General features: G+C 39.6%; 1 protein-coding gene across 2 annotated transcripts; it reads right to left on the reverse strand.

Moving 5' to 3' along the window:
- Window positions 1–1018: 1018 nt before the first annotated feature.
- Window positions 1019–9536, reverse strand: znf592 (zinc finger protein 592). 2 transcript variants are annotated; one of them, XM_063479678.1, is made up of 9 exons: window positions 9399–9536; window positions 6746–8985; window positions 6114–6292; window positions 5845–6018; window positions 5598–5757; window positions 4836–5099; window positions 3319–3431; window positions 3093–3234; window positions 1019–3009 (listed from the first exon to the last, which is right to left on the reverse strand). In XM_063479678.1, exons 2-9 carry the CDS (start codon window positions 8963–8965, stop codon window positions 2509–2511), a joined length of 3753 nt encoding a protein of 1250 aa, XP_063335748.1. In that variant the 5' UTR covers window positions 8966–8985; window positions 9399–9536; the 3' UTR covers window positions 1019–2508. The 2 variants fall into 2 exon arrangements, with proteins under 2 accessions (XP_063335748.1, XP_063335749.1); XM_063479679.1 differs by lacking the exons at window positions 1019–3009; window positions 3093–3234; window positions 3319–3431 and adding an exon at window positions 3466–4737.
- Window positions 9537–11616: the final 2080 nt, after the last annotated feature.

The following is an 11616-nucleotide window of genomic DNA, read 5'->3' on the forward strand; positions in this document are numbered from 1 at the left end:
AAGTCATAGACAATATAAAGTAAAACAACAGAAGTGTTTGTCACTTGGCAACATATACATGTTATGTTAGACAAAAAACAAAACATAATTTAGCTGATTTTCACAAGAGCAGAAACCCTCCTCTTCATCAGCAGGATGTCACGCAGCAACTGATCAAACTGGATGTCCTTCTTCTCTAAATGCATGAGGGAAAAAAACAGAAAGCTGTACAATGGAAGGATTAACAGCGGTATTAGACTGAGTAATAATACATAACTCACCTGTCTAGTGCCTGCTCTCCTTGAGTTTGTTGGGCAGTTTTCAGAATATGGATGAGGAGCGCCTGCAGGTCTTCCACTCCGTGCAGAGGTCTCACATCTCTGCCTTCAGCTGTATCTTTTATATTCTCAAAGGCAGAATGCACAAAGGAACTATCCACAATGCTCTTCTTGCCCATGAAATGTCCTTATTAAACGAAACATGCAAACTCTCTGTAAATATTGCATTTGCAAACAGAACAAAGAAACAATCATTCAGCAGTGTCATTTTTACTTACCCGTTGCCCACAGATTCCCCCTGGGATTCACCTTGAGCTTTGAAACTTTATTTCTCAGCTCAGTCAAATCAAGAGTCATTGAAGTTGTCAAAGCAATGTATGAGATAAGGATGAAAGAAGACAGGAGTCCTCCCCTGCAGATCTTTGTCACAGTGCCTTTCATTTCTCAGATGTGCTTCCAATTAATTTGGAGCTGGTCAATTAAAAAAAAAAATCTCTTCTGTTTCTTTGGGTACAGGCAGTTATACTGAGACAGGATCGGCTTAATATTCTAATGGGATGAAGTCATCCATCTGTGGTTGTTGCTTATTGGATGCATGATGCACATTAGAGTGCCTTGTGCCTTTCTGACTTGCTATGACGATTTTAAGCACGTGACCTCGTCGCAAAACTGATTATCACACCCCGATTACATTAAATGCTTTCAACCCAGCAGGTCTGTAATGAAAGACAAGACGGAGCAGATCTGTAATTAAATGCACCAATTTATTTGTAAGTACTTTAATGTAACAGCAAGGCACGTAGGCCACTGCATGCTGAACAGATGAAATGGCTTAAGAAATGCTGCAAATCCAAGTTTAATTGGCTACTGTAGGTACACAAATTCTTAACCAAGTCCTCACTGTACACAGTATCAAAAAGTACAAATATCTTTCGACAAGCATTACAAAAAGACAAACAGTGAACAAGTAAATCCTCTCAGCCCCTGCAGGTAAGCAGCTGCAGTGTGGTGATTCGAGGGCTTACAGAGAATCAAAGAGCTCACACAGCACTTTCATAGAAAAGTTCACTTGTAGGTTGAGTCAATATGACCATAAAAAGACTTAATGTCATTCCCAAAATAATTTATAAAATTTATTAATGTGGGATAATACATTTTTAAAACTATTTTTTTTACATTGCACTGAGATTAACTGCAACTTCTCGAAGCCTTTCGATGTTTAACAATCACTGCCATTTACCACGGAGGTAGGAACTGTCACGTAGTTAATACAAAACGAGGTGTCGCTTCACATATCAGAGCCTGCAACCGAAAAGTACCCCCCTTTTGCCAAGTGCTAATCTAAGATATTTTTTATTTTAAGTCACTGCATTCCCATTCATGTTCCCAGGTGCTGATTCATAAAACATTAACTCTGACATGCTGATGAATTTCACTCTCACACCTTCTCTGGATCATCCACAACAAATGTACCCTGATTTGACGTAACATCGACCGTTCACTTGCTGGAAAAACAAAAAACAAACAAACAAAAAAAAAAACTTCTGGCAATTTGAGGTATTTTCAATACTGCAATACTGCTGCAGAACACATGTAATACCTCTTTGTTTCTCCCAAACACATGAAAGAAAACCCCCAAAACAGACAGTATAAATTTTTTTTTTTTTTTAAAAAAGGCCAAACCATGAACTTGTAATTACTGCTTTTACATGAACAATGAACTATCCTGTGTTTCGTAAAAAATAAAACCCTACTAATATTAAAAAAGCAGCCTGAATCATTCAGGATTTAGTGTGAGGCATTAAATAATTTGAAACAATACCTGAAACTCCACCAATATACTGTTACAATAATCAATACCAGACCGTAAAACAAACACACATTCCTGAGTCTCCCGCCAGGGTGGATGGAAAATGTTAAGCAAAAAATTTTGATGAAAAAAGAAAAAAACAGAAGGGGGAAATGTTTAACCGTAGTATGAGTGATGAGTGCAGTTATATGTGAAAGGCAAGATTAATATATTACCAACATACAAGGTTAAATTAAAAAAGAAAAAAATAATATGAAAATATTTGTTCTGTATTAAATATATGTATCTGCTAGAATATACTGCACCGCCTCTAAATAGGTTGTCCAAATTAAAGGCATTACATCTTTGTACCACCTGCCTAAAAACATCAAGCATCCCTTATGACTTTCACATGAAAACTGAGGATATTAAAGCAGCTTTAAACAGGAGCTGAAGTGGCTCTCACTGCTGGAGAGAGACTGCTTGTGTCTGAGAGTGAGTGCTCAGATTTAAGTTACAGTCTGTGCTCGTGGAGCAGTGCGGACTTTCTTGCTCTCCGGCCTGTGAGGGATCAGATTTGTTTAGCTGGTGAAACAAATCGTTTTCCTCATCAGATTCTGCAGATCCAGCCGGCTGATTATCCTGCTCCTTCTCATTAGCATCTCCCTCTACTTTTTTCTCCTCTTCCTCTGGATCTTTGACTTTGTGTACGATGAAAAGGTGTCTATTGAGAGACAGCACGGACGTGAAACACAGGCCACAGTGAAGGCACTGAGGAGTGTTCTCGTCAGTTTTATGCTGAGGTATATGCTGCTGGAACTCTGTGCTGTTGTCTGTGATGAAGCCACACTTCGAACAGCGGAACTGAGTTTTCAGACGCTTAGCTGAAGGAGCCTCGAGACTACCTGCAGGATCCTGAACCTCCATCTGCGTGCCCACATCAGGTGTTGCTGATACAAGCCTCTGGAAATCACAAGTTATGCAGTTTAGACCGGTGAGCAGATTGGAAGCATTTATGTTTGTGTTGAGAAATAATAAACTGCTACCTTGTCCAAAGCATTTTTGTCTACTTGGATGGGCATTTTTGGCATTTGGCTAAGATCAGGATTTTTTATTCCATGCATAAGGCTGATGTGGTTCTTCAACATCACACTTGACGTGAATATTGTCTTCTTGTCCGTGCAATACCTAACAAACAGGGATGGAGCAACAATTAAAAACTGTTTTGTGGCCAAAGTTACTATTATTATTTATACATTTTCAAAATCTTACCAACAGGTATAAGTCCTCTTTTTCCCATCATGGTCATTGCGAATGTGTCGTCTCAGACTGATTGCAGTGTTGAAAGACAACACACAGTGTCGACATGGATACTTCTTCACGGACTGTTGACAAAAGAAATAAATAAATAATTTGAGGAATGACAAGATGATCTTAACTGAATTATTTAAGCATCAGTGCTGAAACAAACAATTTTGGATCTAACTGGAAATTCAAACCAGAATAAAAATGCATCTTGCTTATACTGGTTGACCTAAAAACTCTGACCTAGAGGTGCAGGACTCATTTCAGCCCTACTGCTCGTTGGCTACTCACAGCTGTGAAATACTACTGGTCCAACTAATAGTATTTCCCAAACACGTACTCAACTTAGTGTTTTTACTGGTTCAATTACTTTATTTCCATTACGCACAAAAACAAAATATGTTCATAATAAACCTCATTTACATTCATCAGCATGTAATGCATAAGTCTGTGCTTACACAATACAGTCAAATGTTTCACACACTAATCCAGAATAAATCAGTATACAAAGATACAAACAAAATGTTCAAAGAATAAATGATGTTCTATAAATAAATGATAATGATAGTAAGTGCAGTGAGTGTCTCATCTTTGGATGACAGATCGTGTAAGCTTTGTCATCCAACTGGTTCCCTATTTATTACGTTTGTTTTTTCCATGATTTTGATGTCACCCCTCACCCACCCCTTCTTTTTTTTTTTTTTTATTTAACTTGAGTCACAGTTTACAGCACAGGGGACTCTCATCACTTCTGTTATTTTTATAATCTTCTTTTAATCATTCTAACAAAACAAACTGGGAAAAAGTGTTTGCTTTGAGAACACTATTGTTTCAGTTTCTTGAGCTGGAAATTCTGTGCTATTTTGGTGTAGTGATGCAGGCTCTACAGCTTTCTCCATGATCCATCTCGAGCTAAACATGTTGCATAGTAATATGTATAACAGTATGGTAAAATATGTAAAGCAGTATAATAAAAAGAAAATAAACAAAACAGAGCAGTGTGTATGGGGAGTAATTTTGCATTTGTACTCATTTGGGAGCAGGGTAAGAAGATTTCTACTCAGTGTGAACTGAGGCCCAATGAGTCTAAAAACTCACTGTGTATCCTGGAGAAAGCAGCGGGCGTGGGAAAAAAGGAGGAGGGTGGTGGTAATCGGCAAGCTGCTCCAGAGTAATACTGTATATTCTACATGACCCAGTTTCAATTCAAAACACAAATTTTACATTCTTAAAAAAATAAAAATAATTGTGTTTATATGGAAAAATGCAAATTCAAGGGATCATAACCCAGGTACCACAGTCTTAATACAGGAACCCAGACAAGGCTTTACATGATTTACTGATGTTGCTGTCTTAGCGGTCTTCTGTGGCACACTGTCGGTATATCTGTCAAGATTTTAAGACACCAATTCAAGACATAAGAGCGCAACACTCAGTAATGTTTTGCATCAGCAGACGTCATTGCGGGGTCAGTGCACCCTTACCTTTCCGTGTTTGGTCTTCAAATGGGAAACGTAGGCATCTCGCTCAGTGAACTGCTGCAGGCACTCGTTACATGTCCATCCAGCGGGTTTCACACGATTTAGGATTTTGCCGTCTTGCTCAGACTTCTCTCTAGTAGCAACTGTCTGTTTAACAGGGTAGTGACTCTTCTGTTTTTGGATAGACTGAGACTCCTGGTGCAAGTCAGCATGCTTAGTTTCTTTGTTCTTCTCTGTCTCTTCACTCGTGTTTCCTACATGCACACCCTGCAGAACAGGAAATACAAAATTCACATTATCATGCTCAAACTTATTTACACAGTAACATTTAACTGTTTCTTTGCTGGTGTTTTAACAAAAAGAACACTACTGCTGGAGCATAAGTTAATGATTTCCCGTGTTGATTGATCTGTATCAGGTGTGTGGTTTTAAAGGTTTAAAACAAAAAAACGTAAACACGATAGGACACAGCACCTTACTTTTACTGGATGCATTTTATAACTCTTCTATGGACTAAGGAACCTTTTTTTCAGATGTCTGACAACTTTAGCACAAATCATTTTAGATAAGAAGTGTGGCCGCACATATAAACTCCTATAGGCATCCTAAACTCCTAAAGGATCACTTGCAGGGAATATACTAAAAAATACTGACAACCATCAGTGCTACACCTCACCAGTGCTGACTGACCACCTTTTATGTCTGAGAGGTAAAAATGATAAACATGTAAAGCATCTAAATAAAATGCATATATTTAATTCTAACCTTGAAATGCTGCATTAATAGCAGCTTTTGTGGAAAGACTGAGTTGCATTCTGGACACTTGAATACAGACGTAACACGCTTGCTGGCATTCTGATAGAAATGCTGAAACAGTAGCTGCTTTTTCTTGAACATTTTCTCACAGGAACACTTTAAGATTAACCTGCAAAAAGAAAGCAAAAACTGTTAAAGCAGCCTATGAGGGGAAGCCCACAGTTTTCAACCGTCAGGTCATGAGATGTTAACTTACTCTGGAGTTGTTTTGTTAGTACTGTGTTTATTTTTCAAATGCAGTTCACAGCTGTCGGAGGTCTTGAATGCAACCGGGCAGATGGAGCACTTGTACAAGACCTCACAGTGTTTTTCTTCGATGTGAGTCTTTTGTCCTTGAAGGGTCCGGAAAACCATATCACAGTGAAGACATCTGGAAGAAAAGGAAAACATAATTGTTGCAACAGTGCACTGTACACTGTGGGGGGGGTTTAAAAAAAACCCTGCATTTCTTGCCAAGTTACTCACTTGTACCAAGCCTTGCGAGCATAGTGCAGGCAGTTTTCCCTGACGTGCTTTTGGATGTCTGCAGAACGACACAGGGCACCACACTCAGGGCAGCAGTAAGGGGACTTATGTGCATGAATGCGTAGGTGAGCTCTGAAGCTGCACTTGTTGGGCAGCAGCATTGAGCAAACTTTACAGATCTGGTATTTCACAACAGAACAGAACAAAAAGACAGTTTTGAGTGGAAAACAAACAAACAGTGGTGCCATTAAAAAGGACAAATCTGGTGATAGAGAAAATACATTTGTTTTTATAGAAAACAATCCAATTAACAGCTACAATGAAGTAGGTAATTATACAAAGCAGTATTCTCTCTATAGCTAGAATAAGCTTACTCATCTGTACCTCAGTAATCAATCAGAAACAGATCAGATAAATTATCTACAAAGTGGCACCAGGCATCGTGTTGCTTCATTATGATAAATCTATGCCCTGAAGCGCACTTTTCTACTTTGATTTGAGTGACTTTTACAGATTAAAAACATTTAAGAATAAGCACTAATAGGCTTAGATACTTGCTAAATTCTGCAAGGTGGTCTTCTCAAGTGATTTGTTGTCACCCTTATACTTGAATATGTCAATTAGCTACTCACCAGTTCTTCTGTATCTTCTGACAGCTTCTGGTAATGGCCTGCGAGTGCTTTGTAGTCAGGCAACTGCTTGTTACACTCCAAACAACGGAGTCGATGGCGGATGACGCTTTCCGGATACAAGGGCAGGACAGGCTCACTTTTAGGCAAGACTAATGGTGAGGAGTAAGTGCCCACACTAACCAGTTCACTACTCAGGGGTACAAACATTTTTTCTTCTGCTATGGGCTTCAAATTGAGCTGTGTGCACTGCATCACTGTGCCACCGTTCTTGTGTTCCCTTGCATGAGCCAACAAGGCACACTTGTTAAAAAACACCAAAGTCTTTGCGCAGTGTGTACATCCTACTTCAATGTGGACACTCCTCCTACTGTAATGAAATGCGAGGCTCTTCTCCACCCCAAAGGAGTCCCCACACTCGAGGCAGCAGTATCCATGTGGTGGAAGGTTGATATTGGTTCCCGGAGGTGGGTTCAAGTTTGGCACATATGTAGGCACAGGGTTGGCACTGTTCAACAGTCTGTTTAAAGTTCCTGCAGATGGGTTCGGATTAGACATGCGGGGATAAGAATTGGCTGTTTTGACCTGATGCACTAATGGGACAGTACTGTACACTGTGGAGGAGAGTGTGCATTGACTTTGTTGATAGGAGGTGGTTCGTGCAGCTACTGAAGCAGCAACACTGTGAGGGACAAGGTTTAGACTAGCTAAGTGCATTGCTTTTGGAAGGAAGTTTGTGGTAGTTGCATGGCCTGTAGTGGCTGATACTCTCTTTGGTTTGGGCACTTGATGTGCGGCAGATCTTTTGACTTTAGTATTACGGACTACTGGTGCAGAGCGCATTACACCTGACCTCCGGGAGTTTTCCTCTGACTTCCTGTTTGAAACTTTTACCGAAGCTGTATTGGCTGCATTACCTTTACTTGGCACCCCAACAACACCATCAGGAGCTTGAGACTGATGTGGAGATGCATTACAGTATGAATCATCACTAATCATACTCTGCGATGGAGAGGATTCGTAGGCAGAATGCACTTCGTCATTTTCTGAATCTGGGAGCACACTGGTGACGGTACGCTTGATCTGCCCAGATGTGGTTTTAATGGTCTTAATCCTGACCTTAGGTATGGCTGGAGGTGAACCAGATACCACTGCAGGGGATGCTTTGCCACTACTGTCACTGCAGATACTCACAGGACTATCAGGTGGTTTCCTTAATCGTTTTACTGCTTCAAGTGGACTTCTGGGGCTTCGTGGGGATATGGGGACCTTGGGGCTAGCTTTCATGCAGTCACTTTGAACAGCTGGGGATTCTCTGTGATCTGTCTGCTCATTGGGATCTTTTCTAGCATTCAGAGCCACCAGAGCATCAAGACAAGAGGATAATTTACATGTCTGTGACTTGACATGTGGATAAGGGATGGGAACAGTCATTGGTGCTCCTGAATTGCAGTTGGTTTCAGTGAAGTTCTGGTTTCCTAATTGTGGAGGAAATTCACTGTGTAGTCCAGGTGTTTTCTCTGCTTCACTACTTCCACAGATGTCAGAAAGCTCCTCGCTTCTACTACTTTCTGCTCCTTTAATCCTCTGTATGCTTTCGTAATTATTAGAGTCCTTGGAAGAGTTATCAAACATGCTAAGGTCCATTCTTTTGGGATTGTGACAGACTGAAGTGTCCAAAACTGAAGCTTCTGGGAAACATAGTCTGTCTTCGTTTGGAAGTATTTCCTCTCTGCTTGACTGGGTGTTTTCATGCTCAGGACTGGAGACTGGACTTAAATCTGAAAGTGCCTGAGGAAACAATGGTGCCTCATCGGGTATAGGTGGCTTTCCAGAAAGCTCACTTGAAGCCCTCCCATTCAATGTGGACACAAATGGTTTGGAGAAGCTGGTATTAGTTGTCTCAGCAGAGGTCACAGAAGTGTCTTGTCCCCTAAATCCATTTTGCAATGTTGGTCCCGAGTGAAGTCTATCACCAAATTCATCAAGTAACTCCTGCCGACTTGTATTTTTCACAATAACACTTATAGCTGGGACATCTGAGGGTGGTATAGCTTGGTTAGTCAGTAAGCTGTCATCCAGACACATCTCTGTGTGTTTCAGCTGACTTTCTGCTTCCTCATGACTCCCCTGGATGGGCTCTTTGGCATCCAATCCAGTGGCATCTGGGATGTCAAAAGCTGCCAGGAGATCATCAAAATCTGGGGTCTTCATGTCACCCATGGCCGTACAGACTCACAAACCTACAGAAAGACGCAGCTGTGACTTAGCATGAGCTTAAAGAACTGTTAAAATAAAAAACTAAAAAAAGAGAAAAAAGCTGTTTTATAAACTGACGAGTAACTATTTAGCAAATGAGACGCGTCATATGTCAACGCTAGCTTTAGCCAGCAAGCTAAACGTGGGCAACATCTCCAGCGCTAATGCTAAATATGCAATAAAACACGCACAACACAAGCGATTTAACAGATACCACAGACTTTAAACCCACTCACTGGACAAATTATATGAAAGATGCACACAGGAGCCAGCTAACAAGTTAGCTGTATAATGGAGCTAAGCTAGCGAGTTAGCCCCTATCTTAGCAACATGCTACAGCGTAAATAATTCAGCCAAACGAGTAAAGTCGTCACGTAATGATACACAGGGTGCTCACCATTTGATCCGAGTGTGTTAAACAGCTCTAGTAAACTAGCTACTCAGCCATTTAACTGTCTGCACTAAATATTCGCAAGCTAGGCTAGGCTGTTTTAATGTTTCATAGCTAGGCTACAAGCTACTAACGTTAACTTCGTTTTCCTTTTCCTCAGTGGGAGATTGAAACCCTCGGCGCTGTCTTACAGACCTGAGGTTGCGGCGGGAGTGACTGCTTTCAACGACAGTACTAAAGGTCCACTAAAATATTTATTCAGGTTCAGGACGGAGTTGCAACTCTCAAACGACGAAGCTTCGGTGTTCGGTAAGGTTGGGTAATGCTAACAATATTAAAATTTAATGCAAATAAAAACCTTGAGTCCGGGTGAATGTATAATGAGGCACTAAATACTAATAATATTGCAAATGCAAAAAAATTAACGTTATTATAGGTGTCGGAAAGCTGTTTCGAATTTCCTAAAGCTCTTGTCTTTGGTTAATGAAAAGTAAACACAGAAATATAGCCTTGTCCTCCTAATTTGGGTGAATTTTAAAGAAAAATTCAATCTCCAAACGACCCAAAATGCAAAAACAGTGCCTTTCATCAGACACGTCTGCCTGGCAAAAATCTCTCAGCTTCAGGTGATATGCAAAATACTATGCATGATCAAAATACCTTTAAATTACGGTTTTATAAACCGTGATATCTGTATACAGCTATTCATAGACATAAAACTAATCCTATCAGAAATATATAAACATCACTATAACCACCAAGTTAATTTGGCTTCCAGTTATTTGTTAAAGTGTTCATCAGATCCATGCTGTGAAATGTCACAAATCATGCTGTAAACTGGAAGTCATCCCAATATGTCTGTGGTATTAACACTTTATGGGCTAATAATGGGTTTTTGGCTGTAATTAAGCTGATAATTTGGTGAGGAGGGTGATATTCTCTAAAGATCCATGACCTCAACAGCCTCTGATTTGGGAAACTGCCAGTATTTTAGTGAAGAAGCTATATAAACGTCCTGTAAGACATAACTGAGGGCATTAAAGCTCTACAGCTTCCTTCCCGCTAGTCAAGGTTTCCAGAAGTGACAGCAGTTCGCATTAAATTTACAGGCGCATGCACTTAGTCATCAGCTAACAATAAATAAATAAAGGCTTTATTTAGTGTAAACGTAATAGAAGTAACATGCTATTGATTGTATGCACGGATATTTAGGAGATGAAATAAACATATTTTGCTTGTTTAAAAAAAATCATAGATACTTAAATATAAATTGACAGACTTATCAAACTCAGTTTAATGCTGGATAAAGTAGAGGGCTTCTTATTGAATTAATGGTACATTATTCCCACTCCACTGCCAATCTGAGTTTGCTAGGGAAATTAACATAAAAACAACTCCTCGGGCTGCTGATTCAGTCTATTTAATGTTGCGTCACAAAATCTGTTACTGATCATTAATATCTGTTAATGGATTTCAGGGTGCCAAGCTTTCTAACTGAAGGCAAATGGGCTGCACTTTTAAATATTAATTATTCTTTATCGCTTCCTCCAGACAGACAGAGTCCCCACTGAGCACCAAGCATGCACTAACTGTATTTCAAAGGAATCGTAAATTTTTATGTGTTAGACAAGATTATATTTAACCAGGTGAAAGCGGAACAAACAGCTGCCATTACACCCAATCGTGAATCATCACTATGAAAGTAAAGTACGGGTTGCGCTGCAATATACTTAATTGACCAGATAACAGCTGCAGCTGATTTCGAGGCTCTCTGATTCTGAAGTACTCAGTGTTCTTACTCTTCAAAATAATCATAAAAAAAGAAAGAAAAAAGATTTAATACAAGTTAACTTGACACTGCTGACGCTGACTTACCAAAAAGTGTCTTATATCAAAGCCTTTCAGGGATAAAATAGTTGCAGTCAAATGTAAAATGTTCACTTTTTGAGAGTTATGCTATTTTTGAAGGGTTATCAGCCACATATTGAGCTTTATTTTTAAGGTAGGCTACAGTAATATAACTATAGACTTATTCTGTTTGTGATATAAGAGCTCCTTTCTGTTATTAATAATGTTGATTATTCAGAAGCTTGTGACAAATGTATTTTTAGATATCCAATTTTACAAATATGAGTTTTCTATGACTTATAGGTGTTAACAACCTCCTAAAGATAAAGTCATGACTGACCTACTGTGTTTCTTAGGAAATGCCTCTTAAGAGTCA

This window comes from Pelmatolapia mariae, linkage group LG7 (genome assembly GCF_036321145.2).
Source record: "Pelmatolapia mariae isolate MD_Pm_ZW linkage group LG7, Pm_UMD_F_2, whole genome shotgun sequence".
NCBI lineage: Eukaryota > Metazoa > Chordata > Actinopteri > Cichliformes > Cichlidae > Pelmatolapia > Pelmatolapia mariae.